This window comes from Aquarana catesbeiana, linkage group LG10 (genome assembly GCF_042186555.1).
Source record: "Aquarana catesbeiana isolate 2022-GZ linkage group LG10, ASM4218655v1, whole genome shotgun sequence".
Lineage (NCBI taxonomy): Eukaryota > Metazoa > Chordata > Amphibia > Anura > Ranidae > Aquarana > Aquarana catesbeiana.
This window is the reverse complement of record NC_133333.1, coordinates 110,095,307-110,112,572: the sequence shown is the minus strand read 5'-3', so window position 1 is coordinate 110,112,572 and position 17,266 is coordinate 110,095,307. Positions and strand designations below refer to the sequence as shown.

General features: G+C 40.1%; 1 protein-coding gene across 1 annotated transcript; it reads left to right on the top strand.

The window, feature by feature from the left end:
* Window positions 1-14: 14 nt before the first annotated feature.
* Window positions 15-16,551, top strand: LOC141110797 (serine/threonine-protein phosphatase 2A 65 kDa regulatory subunit A beta isoform-like; the record flags this gene model as incomplete). Its single annotated transcript, XM_073602423.1, is given in 6 exon segments — window positions 15-188; window positions 3,212-3,272; window positions 7,131-7,285; window positions 12,464-12,606; window positions 12,689-12,780; window positions 14,642-16,551. Coding segments are annotated over 6 exon segments (642 nt in total), but the record flags the coding sequence as incomplete, so codon positions are not given.
* Between the last annotated feature and the right edge of the window lie 715 nt (window positions 16,552-17,266).

Below are 17,266 nucleotides of genomic sequence, written 5' to 3'. Positions count from 1 at the left end.
ACTTTGTTCCCCAGTGCCCAGAAGTACGGCTGAATATTATATCTAACCTAGACTGCGTGAATGAAGTGATTGGAATACGGCAGCTTTCTCAGTCCCTCTTACCAGCCATTGTTGAGCTGGCAGAGGACACCAAATGGAGGGTGCGGCTGGCAATCATTGAGTACATGCCTCTGCTTGCTGGTCAGTTGGTAAGTACCTACTACATACAGACACCCAGCATAAAACAGAATAAAATATAATATTTTGGTTGGGGTTGGATTTTAAAGTACCTGAAGGAAACCCATGGGAAAAAGATGGCTTTCATCTTTTGCTTGACAAGCTTGCTAATCACTTTGGTACAATGACTTCTATATTCTTTATTAGACTTCCATTATGTGCACACCAGCAGGCCTCTTAGAGCAAGGTTCAATGGCATTACAGAGTTCACTAATGCAGTACCACTACAATACAATATCACTATAATGGAGGAATTGCAGGGGCTAAAAATATTGCCGACCACTGTGAATTGCCTAGGTACCATTGTGATCACTATGACTAATTACAGGGATCACAAGTAAACCGCTGTGGTGAATGGCTTTCATTGATGACCACATTGCTCACTATTGTGCTCTCTGTTATTGGACATAGTGATCACATGGTATCTGGGACAATCAGTGACTCTGTACCAGGCAATAGCTGTAGCCAGGCACAGCAATCAAAATAGTAAATGAGTTATGAATGAAAGCCGTTCACGAATGCTAAAATAATTGCTTTTACAGTTATCATCCGTGTAATAAGCAATCGGAGTTAAAAAAAACAAAAAAAAAAAAAAACCCTTTAAATTTTATACTATGGTGACACTGCACTATTGTGGTGACACAGTATGTTAAAAAAGAGAATGTGTATATACATTACTGTGCAAAAGTTTTAGGCAAATGCTGTGAGTTAAGAATGCTTTCAGAAATAGAATTGTTAATTTTTTTTAAACATTAACAAAATGGAAAGTAAATGAACAGAAGAGAAATCCAAATCCAGTCAATATTTGGTGTAACCACCCTTTGCCTTCAAAATCGCTGGTAAAGGGCCAGTCACAGCTGATCACATGTAAACAGACTTGCTAGTTATCGGCACTCCTTTTTCTCATGCGCTGTCTCAGTGGAAAGGAGCGCACATCAGCGAAGAAGAAAAGTTACTTATTTGCAAAGTTTTATAACCAAAAAAGAGAAAAAAATGCTTCCAAATTTTTTTGTTTTTTTTTCCATTTGTTTAGCAAAAAAAGAAACCCAGTGCCGATTAAATACTTCCAAAGGAAAAGTATATCTGTATCAAAGAAAATTTAAAAAATTTCATATGAGTACATTGTTGCATGACCGCACAATTGTCGTTCAAAGTGTGACATCTCTGAAGGGTGTAAAAGTGTCCAGTATTGAGGTGGTTAAAGGTCATTTCCCTCCCTCAACATCTGACTGGACAATGAAATAAGCAGCAGACTGAGCTAACCCCCATTCACTCTGCTGTTTCCTGCTATGCGTATGTCCTTTAGGGCGACATTAGCGTGATATTGGCACTGCAGCAAAATGGCTTGGTTTACTGTTCTCCTTCTAGTCGAAGTGCTGCTGTACAGGTAATTCAAAGAAATGGACTTGTATCTGCTTGGAGTTCAGCTTTACAAACTGGTACACATTTCATCTAGAGCAGTGGAGTGTGAGACCTCTGCATGTCCTCAGAGCTTTTGGAACCTGATGATGTGAAGTGATACATACAGGGATTTTCCTAGAAGGAAGAGGATAGGCACCACCAAGGAGAAGTTAGAAAATCTGTGTGTGATTTAAAAAAATGTTTTTTTTTTTTTATTTTTCTCATTCTTTGGTGAAAGTTGAACTTTAGTTAGAAAATTAGGTCCTAAGAGTTACTTCATACTGGCCCCTTGCAGGTATAGCTATGTAAAACATTGAAAATAAGGTTTAAAATCCAGTAATGCACTGTCTCACCCTGCTCTGCACAGCGTCTGTTGTCCTGTATAATCAGCTAGTCGCTAGAGGCCAATTAGCTGGCAGCCTAAAGATTTACTGCTGCTGAGAGGGAAAGGAAGCAACAGGAATGACAGACTATTTGAAGGGAACACGGATTAGGGATGAAGAAAAAAAAAAGCGCAAGAGATGGTAATACAAACTGTGCTGCCAGGGAGATACAAAAGAGTAAAACTTACACAGGTAGTGTCTTGCCTCCCTGATATATTCTCCCTCAGCAGCAGCACTGTGAACTTCATTGCTGTAAAGCTCATGTCAGCCTTCCTCTCTAGCTGAGCCAAGACCTATAATCAAGGCTGGAAATTGCAAAAAGTGAAACACAGGTTTTGAGACCAAGTAGAGGGGTAGAGTTTTCAATAAGGAAACGAGTGCTCTGGTGTTCAGCAAAATGGCGGCCTCCAGCAAGAACAAACAGGCAGTTTGCAGCACGCACTAATAATTTTGAAAGTATATTAATGTGGACTGTATGTTCTTTTTTAATGAACCTTAAAGTGTTACTAAACCCAGTAATATGAAAATAGTTCATCTGCCCCCCCCCCCACCACCACCACCACCACCACCACCACCACCACAGTGCCCGCAGCTTATAAATCTTCTTTTTAAATTAAAATATTGCCACTATATACCTTTTTGGCTGATCTGTGTACCACGGTCAGAGATGAACTGCACAGTTTCTCCAGTGCTGAGAGTTCAGGTAGGAGGAGATTTCCACTTCAGCCTGTATACACGCTCATGTGTGTGATGCCAATATCATGTGACCTGGCTAGCTCTGCGAACAAGTAAATTTTCTCTCCAGCATAAAAGACACAACTGAGCATGTGCAGGTTGGCTACCCTGCTTGTGTTAGCTGGCTTTCCCCAGATAGTGCAGGAGGGGAGGATCTGTGCATACAGGATAAAGCAGCCTTTTTACACAATGCAGAGGATTAACCCCCTTAAGGTACACGGTGAGTATAAAAAGCATGCTATGCTGGATATACGGACTGATTTTACTGCTGTGTGTTTAGTAACACTTTTTAATGGTTCTCAAACGGTTATGGGTAAAGTTTCACTTGAGGGACTACTTGTCCGATTCTCACCCAGTATCCCGTTGGATGCAATACTCGGGCAATATTTGACCACCCTAAATTGCTACTGTCTTTGTTTTCAGTAATGTTGGTTATTTGTTATATCTAAACTGGTTCTCCCATTCATTGTTTTCAGGGTGTTGAGTTTTTTGATGAAAAGCTGAATTCTTTGTGCATGGCTTGGCTTGTTGACCACGGTAAGTGTTTCAGATGTGCCAAGATAATGTTATTAATTATGTCTCTGTCTAAGTTCCTGTGACTGATTTAATCAGTCTGCAATTCTTATCATAATGAGCCTTAACGGGAACTGCAGTTGACATCACTGTTAGTTTGGATTTCACAAAAGCTCTTTTGATTTTGGCAGTTTTCTATGCTAAGGCTGTATTGCTCTAGGATTACAGATTTAAATGGTTGGAAATTTCCACTCACACAAGTTATAAATTGTATTTTTACATTTTCTTAGAAAACAAAGATTAGCTAGAAGAGCAAAGAGTTGGGCTCAGTTCACACCTAAAGCGGCCATGGATCACACAGCAAAGTTGTCCGTCCCTGTTCTCCGTTTCAGGGACGAATCAGGGCAGAATCTTTGCCTGAATTTGGCCCTTAAACGGAGGCAAAGATGCACAGCGTTTCTGTGCAGTACGCTCCGCAGCCACCCCGGAGACATGTGAACCGGCTCCATGGAGCGCCGGTCATATTCTCCTGCTATGCGAATGGGATGCGGAGAAAACCTCCGCATCCAATTCGCATAGGTGTGAACCCAGCCTAAAGGTTTACGTATTCTATTTTATGGACTTGTGGGCAAGAACCAATCCTCCATAGTAACCAATCCTCTTGCAGTGATCTGAGTGCTGTAAATGAGAGGCAGAAACTAGTAGCTATGGGTTTCTGAATTTTTTGTTTTTTTATTTTAGATATTTTTACTCTTACCACTGCTTACCTATGCAAGGCCCTGTGTGGGTGTTACTGTGTTTACCTGTTTTGGCATAAATACTTTAACCATGTCACACCCGTGATATAGCCGGAGGACGGCTACAGCTCGTGCTTCGATTGCCGGGAAGGCGTCCATGTCCTCCCGTGCTCAGGCTGCCTGCGGGGTGCAGACGGCACGCTCTGTGATCACTTAGTCCTTGGGATCCCAGGCCCTTTACCACGTGATCAGCTGTCAGCCAAATGACAGCCGATCACATGATGTAAATAGAAGCCGGTAATCTAACTCCCCCCCCCCCCCCCCCCCCCCCCACATTGATAAGCCAATTACCGGCTTGTGTAAATGTGACATCTGTCCCACACAGTGACAGACAATTTTATAACACATTATGAAAACTTTTTTTTTTTTTGTTTTTATTTTTTCCTTTTTTCAAAATTTTTTTTTTTTTTTTTTTCAGCAAGAAATAAAAAACCCAGTGGTGATTTAAATACCACCAAAAGAAAGCTCTATTTGTGTGGGGAAAAAAAAAAAACGGTAAAAAATGTATATGGGCACAGTGTAGCATGACTGCGCAATTGTCATTCAAAGAGTGACAGCACTGAAGGCTGAAAATTGGCCTGGACAGGAAGGGGGTTCATGTGCCCAGTAAGCAAGTAGTTAATACTTCTCTCATAATAGGTATGCAGATAGTTTTTTGTTGATGTGCTCTGTGGTCTGTTTGGATATTGGAATTCAGAAGTTAATTGCACTGTAGTGCTGGAGTCTGACAAAGCCACAAACCAATTCTCATAGACCATGGATACGTCTAGTAAATGTTACAATTTCTAGAAAATGTATGCAGTGTTATATATGATATAATCTGCACAACAGAACCCTGGGCGAACTCTACAACTGGCTTGACAAGGGAAATGGCAGTTCCCTCTTTCTCTCTCATTGGCTCTGTGTCACCACATATAGACCTCTGGACACGTATTTCACCATTTGGGGACACCTAAGAATTGCCAAGACATTTTCACCATTACTATAACCTGTTATTGTGGCTAGTACCTTGGCCTATGGTGACGGTGAACATATGCCTTATGAACTGCCCTATCCGGTGTGGAATTTGGCAACAACTGGTCGTAGTACTTTTGTGTTTACCTTTTGTATGCCCTTTTATACATATATGAAAGTCTAGCTTGGCTGTAATTTTCTTCCTGATGACGCAGGCAGCGACCCGTGAAATGCGTCAAGTCACAGAAAGCAACCCAATCATTGGGATGCTGAGGAAACAACTACCATACAGTATCCTACAACTCTTGTACATGTGTTAATGTTTGAATTCTCTCTCTGCTCTGCTAAAGTCAACAACCGTCAAAAAAAAAAAGCGGGCAGTCTTTCAAGAGTCACAACATTCTTTAGCATTACTTAGAACCCCCAAACATAATATATATGTTTATTATTATTATTAAAAAAAATATATATATATATAGATAGATAGATAGATATAGATATATCTATATAGATATAGATATATCTATATCTATCTATCTATCTATATATATATATATATATATCTCATTTTTAGTAGAGAATAAAATGGTGGTTGTTGCAATATTTTATGTCGCACTGTATTTGCGCAGCTACCGTTTAAATGCAATTTTTTGGAGAAAAAAATTACACTTTAATGAATTAAAAAAAACAAAACAAACCAGTAAAGTTAGCCCAATTTTTTTTTTTTTTTGTATAATGTGAAAGATTTTATGCCACGAGAATTGTGATCTTTTTATTCTAAGCAAAAAAAATCATGATTCATTTTGGCCAGAATCGTGCAGCTCTACTGTACATTAAAGCTCTCCAACATTGTTATGCCTGCATCAGGCTATGGGGGAACAGTTTTGTTTCACATTGCACAGTTAAAAGCTAAATTGTTCGCATAGCACGTCTCTAACAGGATGTTGTCTGGAGAAAAGATTTTATGGACTTTCTGCTATCACTGCTCACTGTGTTTGTTTTTTATTCTGGTGCCGCTTTTGGTGTATGGTTTGTGTTATGACAAACCCTTTCACCAAAATCTTTGGTAGTTTGTTGTTGAAAATGCAGACAATGTTGGTGAGTTCTACTATCTGATTTATAGACCTTTTTCTTTTTTTTTTTTTTTTTTTTTTTTTTTTTTTTTTTTTTTTTTTTTTTTTTTTTATAAAAATGATTAAGAGCAGACTGATTTATAAGAAACATAGCATTGAGCTTAAATTAGCTAAATCCAAAGAAGGTACAGGCCAGGGTACTTTACAATGAATATGGCATGGAATTGACACTGAGCAAACTGTTGGCGCTATATAAATCCTCTATAATAATAAATTATTATTATATCTGCCTTTAGTCTGTTACCGGAACCAAGTGGGAGGGGATGGTGGCTGGGAGAGGGGGGGATCGGGTCTACCTTAGGGTTAGGCTTCTTGTAGGAGGATTTTAGGTTCTGTTGAGAACAAAGATCCTCCAGTAGAAATGTGTTGCAGTATGAGGCCTGTCTTATTTGGGAGGAGAGTATAAGATCTTTTCTTTGCCTAATGTCTTCTACTCTGTGTATCCACAAAGATATTGATGGAAAGATCCTTCCATCATAGAGGGGGGATGCAGGATTTGGTGGCATTCAGAAGGTGGCAGAGGATAGATTTCTTGTATGCATACAGGGGAATGCAGTGTTTTATAGAGGCGGAAGAAAGCCGGATCATCTGGGATGTGATGGTCCATAAGTTTGTGGGTCAGTTCTCTGCCTTTGTTTCAGAAGAGGCAGTTCTCTGCCTTTGTTTCATTTTGGGCCAAAAGACATGGAGGAGTGAGTCGCTTTTCGAGATGCATCACCAGCATTTGCTGGAAACGTTTGTATTTGTGGATGATTGTTGGAGATCTGTCCTATTGCGTTAAGACATTATTATTGGTTTCTTGTAATGTGGTACTTGTAGATGATTTTAGGGTGAATTAGTGTATCTTTTTGGCTCCTGATGATTATAGATTTTTTTTTGAGTTTTCTAAATCTTCTAAAAAAAAAAAAAAAACTTACATTGTAATTACAGTGCAATAGTTATGCCCTACTAAATGGTAATGAAAGATTAAAATGATGGATTTTTTTTTTCTTTTAAAGTTTATGCCATTCGAGAGGCAGCAACAAATAATCTCATGAAGTTGGTGGAAAAATTTGGTGCTGAGTGGGCCCAAAATACCATTGTGCCAAAAGTTCTGGCCATGGCAAATGATCCAAACTACTTGCATCGAATGACAACACTTTTTTGTGTCAATGTAAGTATTCTCAATTTCTGAAGTTTTATGTCTTCTAACTATATTCAAGCTTGAGGTGATTGTAGCCATATTAGTGCACTTGTGACAGACAACTGAATACTGTCCATGATACTTTTTTTATTTGCACTAACATACAATTTTTCAGGACAAGCTTTCGGGTTATGTTCCCCTTCTTCAAGGTCCCAGCAGTACTGTTTCACAAAAGTTTTGGCAGAATGTTAAAAAAACACATCTCTGAGGGAAAGGGGGAAAAAAAGAGAAAAACACACAAACAAGTGATTTACAGACTGATTTACATGGCAAAGGCAATAAAACTAGCATAGTTAATGAGATAAGACAGAGGGCGAGCTTAGGGGGGGGGTTGACAGTCACAGAGGGGGTCATTTAAACTGTAGGATAATAGGTAAGGAAACCCATATCTAAATTTTGGCTGTTATTTTGTGTCAAAAAGTATCATTCTTGGTTCAAAAGGTTTCGTTACCTGGATAGTTCTGAAATTCCCTTTTTAAGAACTAAAACATTGAGATCTTCTATAGTGTGGTCCAGTTGTGAGAAGTGATGACCCACAGGTGTGCAGAACTCATCATCTTTATGTTCCTTGATGGTATTTCTGTGCAAATTCTTCCTCGCTTGCAACTTCTGTCCTATTTCACCAACATAAGATCCTTTTTGCTACATCTTTTGCATTGGATGAGGTACACAACATTACTAGAGGTACAGCTGTATGATCCCATGATATTGAAGGTCCCATTTGTGTGTGACACTTTTAGATAGATTCTGGTTACACAGTTTGCACCATTTTTTATTGCATGGTTTGCTTCCATTATTTGTGACTTCATAGTCAGAATGAAGTTTCCTGCTGATTAGTTTATTATTTGTGATTATGAATGGATAATGGAAACAAACCCTCCAAAAAAAAAATGCTGCAAACTGTGCAACTATATTGATCTATCTAAAAGTGACACACAAATAAGACCTTCAGTATAATCACACACACATAGGTTGGACTTGTGTGTTTTTTTTTTTTTGTTTTTTGTTTTTTTGTTTTTCAACCTCGCCTACTATGTAATATCACAGGATCATACAGCTGTACCCCGTAATGTTACTTTTGGTCCCTTTAAAAAGTGGGAGGCACATATTCAAACTGTTGTAATTCCTACACCATTCACCTGATTTTGATGTAAATACCCTCAAATTAAAGCTGAAAGTCTGCAGTCTTGTTTGTTTCATTTCAAATCCATAGTGGTGGTGTATAGAGCCAAAAAGATTAGAATTGTGTCGGTGTCCCAATATTTATGGACCTGACTGTGTGCATTAATCTATCAAAGCAAGAGCACACACCATTTGTTTTCTGTTAGGATGGGCAGTGGATGAAAGTTCAGCTGCTCATGTGATATCTACCTGGTGTGGCCATGAATGAATTAAAGTGGGTCTAAAGTCTAAGTGTTTTTTTGCAGCCTTTAATGCATTCTCTGCATTAAGGTGAAAAACACCCCACTATTTGACTGCCCCCTCCCAAAACACTTGCCTCATGATCGAGCACCAATTTGCTGACTCTGAGAGCAGTGGAAGCCATAGGCTCCTGCTGCTGTCAGTTAACCTCCTGTGAGAGTGGGCAGGACTTGCTGACGCTGTGTGTGTTTTTATAAATGTGAACAGCCTGGTTCAGGAGTGCACCTGTAAGCGCCATGCTTACTGAGGGCGCACCTGGAAGACAAAATGGAGCGGACAGCGCCAGCAAGGGCCTCCAGAAGAGGTGGTAAAGGACTGCTCTGTGCAATATCATTGTACAAAGCAGGTAAATATAACCTCTTCCTTTTTTAGCTGAAAAAAAAAAAAAAACCCCAAAACTTTAATATCACTTTAACCTTTTTGCCGCCAGAGCATTTTTTGAGTTTTTTTGCACACGTTTAAAAAATCCATTTTAGGGCTGAAGATTACCCAAAACCCACAAATATTAAATATTTTCTGAAAGCAGATACCCTAGAGAATAAAATAGTGGTAGCTCCAATTTTTTATGTCACACAATACTGCAAACTTTCAGTAAACACACTAACGTGAATTTTTGGGCAAACAAACAAAATTATTTGCCCAAATTTTGGTAAAATATAAAAGATAAGGTTGCACCGAGTAAATAGATACTCAATATGCCAAATCTTAAATTTTTGTGAGCCGTCAAACTTCAGTACCCTGTATTTTCTAGCGATGCTTCAAAAGCCCCCTATAGGTATCAGTTTAGTGTTATGGAGGAGGTCTTGTGTTAGAATTATTGCTCCTTTTTAGGCGTGCGTGGCGATATGTAACATTTGTATCACAATCGTCCTGTTTACATTCGTGCATGTGTATATGTGGGAGGGGATTTTATGTGCTTGGGTGTAACTTTATTTTTTTTTTTTTTTTTCATCACATAGGGGACTTTTTTCCCCTATGTGTTTTTTGGTGACAGGTTCTCTTTGAGATATGCAGGGTCTAAAATACCCTGCATGTCTCCACTGTGTTCCACTAAATGTTTTGCAATGCTGATCACATTGCAAAACATTTCCCAGCTGAGCTAGCCAGGGACACTAAGCTTGACCCAGAAAAGACGTCTGATGTCGCTTTCCGGATCACAGCAGGGAAGGAGAGTGGACTGTGTCCACTCTTCTTCCCCCTCCAGCTGCCAGCACCCTCCATGGAGCTCCCAGACACGTAGATGGGCAAGCGAAGCCCGGTAAGCATGGCGGGGTGTGGCGCCAGTACCGGGGGTGTGTGCGAACGATCAGGCGGCAGCAGGGCTGCACGAATGCTCTCATCTGACAGGCAGGAGTTTGGTTGTCAGTTTCATACACAATCCCAGTGGCTTCAGACACCAGATTGTGTGCAATCCCCCCCCTCCCCCCGTCAGGTCCGTACGACCTAGAGGACCTGATGGTTAAAGTGGTTGTCAAAGCTTAACATTTTTTGACTTCATGCATTCCCTGGAATGAAGGTAAACAAATTATCCAGTGCAAATATCGCCCATCACCCCCTACATACTTGCCTGAGTCCTATCCTACCTAGCAGCACTGGCGTCTGTGTGTCTCACTCCTCACAAGACAGCAAGGCAGCAGCTGGATCCTGCTGCTTTCAATCAAATTCTGTGAGCGGGGGCACAGCACTGTACGTGTATAGACACACACGGCCCAGCTACGGAGCGAGCTTGCAAGGTGTGCCACCATAGAAAGCGGCTTCCTGTGTTGACGCACTGAGAAAAGGAGGCCCAACAGAGGAAGAGATTTGGTACTGATGCGAGCCCCTCCCTAAAATACAAAAAAAAAGGATACGCACACACACTAGTGTGTGTGTGTGTGTGTGTGTGTGTGTGTGTGTGTAGTTTTGATGTAATGTCTGTTTTTTACATTTTATTATTTTTGTTAGGGATGCACCGATATATCGGTCACCGAAAATGTGGTTATCGCCATTTTGCCAGAAACAAGGTGCCGATAATGGCCGCCAAAATACGTGTGTGTTTTTTACCAGGTTTTCAATGGGGGGAGGTGTGTGTTGTGGTTTTTTTTTTCTGACCAAATATGCACTAAAAATGCGGCAAGTAGGATTTTTTAACACCACAACCAAAGCTCAATGGACCAGTGAGACATACATAGAATTTTTAAAGGGATGCATTTTTCTTGAGCTTTTCTTGCTCTTCTCCTTTCTTTTTTTTTTTTTTAACACGAGTGCTTCAAAAACTGCTCAGTGTGTGTGTGTAAGCAGCCTATCTGCCAAAAAGGTGGCAATAGCTGAAAATAAATTAATATTCGTTTAAAATCATGATATTAAAAAGTTGAATATATAATTTTTATTTTATTTTTTTAAATTGTCCATTTCGATTTTCAGCCAAATGTATCCTGAATTTTCAGTTTCGGCCCAGATTTCTCATTACGATACACCATTAATTTTTGTAATTAACAACTTACAATTCTTTTGATCAATTAAACAAATACAAAGATAAAAGCAGCACGTCATAAAGTAATTGGGGGGTAGATATATGAAATACCAAATTGTTCCTATCGGGATTGAAAGTTCAACCTTTTGCTTCCTAGAGCTAATATAGTAATGTGCTTAAAAAAAATTTGGAAAAAAATTTTTTTTTTTACTCTCCTCTAAATGGCTGTTGCTAGGGGGTCCCTCGTAGTCTGCCTCCTTCGGTGCCTGGGCTGCTGACATCACTACCCTCGGCGCAGGAAAGGAGATCGCCTCCCCACCCTCCCTCTTGTCAATCATCTGGGACACGTGACCGGTCCCAGATAATTATGGGGCCAGTGATGGCTCGCGCATGCGCAGTGGGTGCCCGGCTGTGAAGCCACAGCCAGGCGCCCACAGTTAAAATGCCGGCGCCGCCGAGCGGGGCTTCGATCCCCTGCATCGCTGGGACAGGTAAGTGTCCGATTAAAAGTCAGCAGCTGCAGTATTTGTAGCTGGTGATTTTTAAATTTTTTTTTTTTTTTTTTTTTTAAATGGGAACCCCACTTTAATTCTGTCCTTGGTATTCTTGCTTTACAAGGTTGCATAAAGTATATATCTTTTGAAAAACAACTGTTCATCTTTGCAAACCCTTCACTATCCTGCTACATAACATTTTCATTTTACTTCCAAAAAAATCTAGTTGAATCTGGAAAAAGTTCACAGCAAGCTTCTGTTTTGTATTTAAATCATCACAATCAGTTTAGTGTAGCAACTCCTTTTTTTATGCAGAGGATTTGTTGATATGACTTCCTATGATACAATGATGGTGGCTTTTAGGTTAGTAGCACGAACAGGAATAGTATAAATCCATTTTAGAACGGCGTTCACGTGCAACAACCTCATTTTTGGTATGCGTTGTACTTTAGACCAGTGTTTCTCAACTCCAGTCCTCAAGGCGCCCCAACAGGTCATGTTTTCAGGCTCTCCATTATTTTGCACAGGTGATTTCATCAGTTTCACTGCTTTGGTAATTACCCCAGCCGTTTCATCTGAGGGAAATCCTGAAAACATGACCTGTTGGGGCGCCTTGAGGACTGGAGTTGAGAAACACTGCTTTAGACTGCAACCTGATATGAGTGCTTATTGTTTAAAATAAATGTTTTAATAAAATGTTTTCTCAATACCTTTACATTTTAATAAACAGATAATGTGGTATGGGCTTGTCCTGTTAATGTATGTTACCTGTGTCTGTAGGCCCTGTCTGAAGCATGTGGCAAGGAGATCACCACCAAGTTGATGCTTCCTATCGTATTAAAGATGGCAGCTGACCAAGTGGCTAATGTTCGCTTCAATGTGGCTAAATCACTACAAAGGATAGGACCAGTCCTAGATAGCAAGTATGGATCGATTTTTCTCCTGTAAACCACTGCTAAATCTACCACACTATCTTAAATGATATTGATATGTTTCTTTTTTCAGCACATTGCAGTCCGATGTAAAGCCTGTACTGCAGAAGTTGGGTCAGGATGAGGATATGGATGTGAAATATTTTGCACAGGAAGCAATAACTGGTAAGTTTAACAAACGGCCAGATGCCTTTCACCTCCACATTATTAAATCTCAGACACTAATGAATGTAGCTCTGTATTCATAAATCATTACAGCTGAAGTTCAGTGGGAAGGCTCTTGTCATGCTGTGTTAAGTGGAAACACTCTTTGTGAATGGAGGAGGCCGATCTTTCATCTAACCACTTCTCTGTTCATAGAGCACCTACTGGGAACTGAATAATACAGATTCTATGAATGGCATGGGGGGGGGGGGAGGTCATATTCGACACATAAGTGCCTTCGCAAGTTTAGATGCTTATATGTCAGAAACCATGAATCGAGATAGAAGTACAGTTAAATCACACTTGTTGAATAAGAATAATAAAAGAAGGTAAACGTAGTCAAAACATAGCCAGAGTTCAGGAACCAGAACGGATATTCAGACAAGCCAAAACATCAGGGTGCCAGAGAACAGCATAGTAGAACAGCAAGCAGGATCTAGAGCCAGAAGGAATGTCAGCCAAGCAAGTTTTTTAACAGGAACACAGGAGAGCATCTCTAGAGATGTGACCAAGGCGAAGGCAGAGATCATCTAGACTGGATGGCTTAAGTAGGGAGGGCTGATGAGCAGGATATCATCAACAGGTGAGTCACTGTGGAGAGTTAGGAACTGGCAATTAGCCGATAGCTGAGCAGCCAGCACAGAGCAGGAAGGGCTGAGCCCAGTCCTGACATTATATAAAGCCCTGCAGCACTGGAAGATCACCCGCCGTGGGTTATCTGGGGCCAGAATGCTTCAAATCTCAACCTAACACAGTAGCCACCAGCACTCAAGACACTCTTCCCTCATAAGTTCCCATCCTGTTGCTGTTTTAAAAAAAAAAAAAAAACACTTGATTTTTCTCTTGCAATCCACCATACCACAGACTGAGAGGGCAGGGAAGGGAGCTAACAAGGTATGCTGGCTGCATGCAAATGTGCTGAAAAAGAACATGCTCTTAGGAGCAGAGAGATTACCTAATTGGTCTGCTGCTGCTCTTTCACTGTCCGATCAGCAAATAGTGAAGCAGACACTGTTGTATTCCTTTACTAAAAGGTGAAGCTGTCCTTTAAATTAAATTTAAAATCTCTCTAGCTCCCCTTTCTGTGTATAATTTGCTAATATTCATCACCTTGATATTACACTGTAGATAAATATTGCACATGTTCAGTAGGCATACAGGTTTTATTTTCATTAAATGAGTTCCTTTAGAAGAGAAGTATGGGCTTGTAAAAAAAAATAATATATATATATATATATATATATATATATATATATATATATATATATATATATATATATATTATACATATTATACATATTATACTCCCGTAGATGGATGCAGCATCGATCGATGCATCTGTGCTCCGTTGGCTCTTAAGACTGAACTGAGGAATCAAAGTAAGAAGGTTCTCAGCCTTCAGTGAGTGGAGAGCCGGTCACTCAGTCACCGGCTCTCTGCTCTGCCCCTCCAGTGCTCACTGGAGTGCTGGACTGTGGAGGGGGCAGGAGGGGCTCTCTCCGGCTCTCAGCAGATTACAAAGCAATCTGCAGATCTGTAAAATCGAGATCTTTCCTGAGCCTGGACCTGCTGACGTCAGCCGACAAACTTTGGGCTGCTGTCAGCTAAAGACGGGTCACAGGAGCGCAGAACGAACTGCACCCCTATGATTCCCAGGAAGAAGTATAGCCAAAATGGCTTTGGGTGTATTTCTTCTTTAACTAGGCTACAAGTACTCCTGAAAGAAAAATGGATTTATATGTTAGGCCTTTGTTACCTTTTTTTTTTTTCGTCTGTTTGTAAATTTAGTATTTTGTAAAATATTAAATTTTTTCCTTTGCAGTTCTTGCTTTGGCATAAGAGGATGCCAGGACCATGCCCCACCCCTCTGTTTGTTGAGTGTGTAGTAGAATGATTGTTTTGGAACCGCAGAACAACCTGTCAAGACCTCAAGGATACGAAACGGCAACTACTGTTGGAAGACCACATTCTCTGAACATGTGCCTCTTCTAAAAGACTTTTTTTTCCCCTTTTTAACTATTTTATTTATACATTTCCAGTTTCATGTCTTCTTGGCATTTCTACTGAAAAAGTCTTATTTGTTACTGGTGGTGGTTGATGTACTAACACAGCGTTAGTGGTTCAATGGCAGAAACATGGTCAGATTCCTGTTTTAGAGTTGAGGATTTTTTTTTTTTTTCTGAGGCAATATGAGGGCTGATCTAGCTTTTAAAATTTGGATCCAAGAGGTCTTGAGGTCAGTCAAATCTGTATTTGGAAAGATGACTGCTAGCCAGTCAGGGATCAATCTAATGAAAAACAAAATATACTATTTTATAAATCATAGAAATGGCTTGCTATTTCTTCAGTGTCTTGAACAGACTCGGTAATCTGCAGAGTACATTTTTAGAATTTCTTCAATATTTTATCAGTTGATGAGCATCTGCATCAAATGCATTTTCTAGATCCCCAGTCAGGAATTCACTGTCACATAATAAATTATTAAAGATGCATTGCTTTAAGTGCTCCTACCTGCCTGAAAAGCAACTTTAGTTCCCCCAAATCAGTAGGTATTATAATACTGTAATGTAGAAGATAGTGTTCTGCTGCAGACATCTTATCTAATCCTTCCAACTCAGGGTGCAGACTCTGGGTGGTCGCTGGCTGCTCCATAGATTCCACCTGCAGAATCGATGAAAAAAAAAAAGGGTACACTCTGGAATGAGTAAATCCCATTGGTGCTTCTGCCAAGCGGGTGGAACAGTTTGTATATTGAAGAGTCTAATAAGCTCTAACAAGTCTTTAACAGTGACCAGCTTCCCCCCCCCCCCCCCCCTTTTTTTTTTTTCCTGTGGGTGGTTTTGGAAGGGGAAGTAACATCAGAGTTTGAGGTAAATCAGACTTGGTTTCAGTGCTGCTAAATTAGTAAGTAGGCCAGAATTAAATTGTGGCTGGCGCTGTAGAAGGAATAAAGCTGCTGTCAGACTGGTAAAAGCATTGGTGTATTTTGCATACTATATCTGAGGTTTTGGCTATTCTAATTGGAAGGAAGGGACATTGTAGAGGAATGAAGTTTAAAAGTGTTGGTAATATCCTTTACTTAACATGACCCTATGTCTCAACACTGCTACGGAATGTTGGCTTAACTTTAGGGGATAACTGTGAACACCATAAAGCTCAACTATATAACAAATATGAGCACAGGATATTGATTACTTGTTAGGAGTATTGTTCATGACCTAGCTTTTTAAATTATTCTCGACTGTCTTTTAGAAATGGGGCTGTTACATACAGCTTCCACTAAACCTGTAACTTATTTTGAAGACTACACAAATTCCTCTTGGTACCTCCTTCCCTTTTTTTTTAACTTTAATTTCTAAAGTCACTGGAATGAAATGCAATGGTTAATCCTTGTGTGTATCTGGCATGATGCGGGTGTATGCCTACAGACAGAAGAGCATCTCTTGTCTTAAAAATCCTGCCTCCTTGATGGCATTCCTTGTTTGTGTTTTGAGCTGGTCCGCTTTGCATCACATTGCCTGAACAAATGTCACTCCTGTTTTTAAAAATTGAATATTTCTTTGCAGGCAATGAGTGTGCACCTCAATCATCTCAGAAGAGCATTTTATTAAACTGTAAAGTTGAACTGATCTGTCTTGTTTTGGGTCCCTCTTTTAAGGGATAGCTCGATGTTGACTGTAGAAATTGTAATGTAAGTGGTTGACGAAAAGGAAATAAACAATTACCCTTCAATATTGATGTCTTGCGTTGCAAAATGTTTGGCTGTTGGAGTCTTGGTATTCCTCTGTTCTATGGTTTTTTTCTCCTGTTCTATGGTTTACTGTTATGTTTTTTTTATTCCTGGGACTTGCTTTATGCTGTCCAATTGCAAAAAAAAATTCCAAGTGACTTTACCTATACAGAGCTAATGTCACCAGCTTGCTGCAGGTAGGGGAAGCATTTTCCCAATACCCCTCTCCACCCACCGATCAGAAAACATAGTAACTTTATAAAAAGTCAAAAGGAGAGTGGCTGTCCCAGGGGACAGATGTGTTAGATCAGGAGTGTCATACTCAATTTGTTGGCCGCATCAGCATTATGGTTGTCATCAAACGGCCGGTTGTATCTGTAAGACTGTATAAAATTATGCAGGGCTTTTTTTCTCAGAGAATGGGTGCAGGAACTCAAACACACCCCCACCAAACTGCATAAAATGATGGGTGTGGCCAAATTGCATAATGGGAGGATCTTAAAGGGGAAGTAGATACCAGTAGTGCATTATGTGCGGAGTTCAGGAATGCGCTACATACAGAGTGCAGGGTTTAGGGGTTTGCTATGCACAGTGGGCAGGAATCAACTCTTTCACAGGCTGTTTCCATCCCTCCCCCTGGGTGTGCGGGCCACATGAAATGGCCTAGATGTGATAATGATTGATTGTGTCATCTCTAAACCATATCAGTCCAGGAAG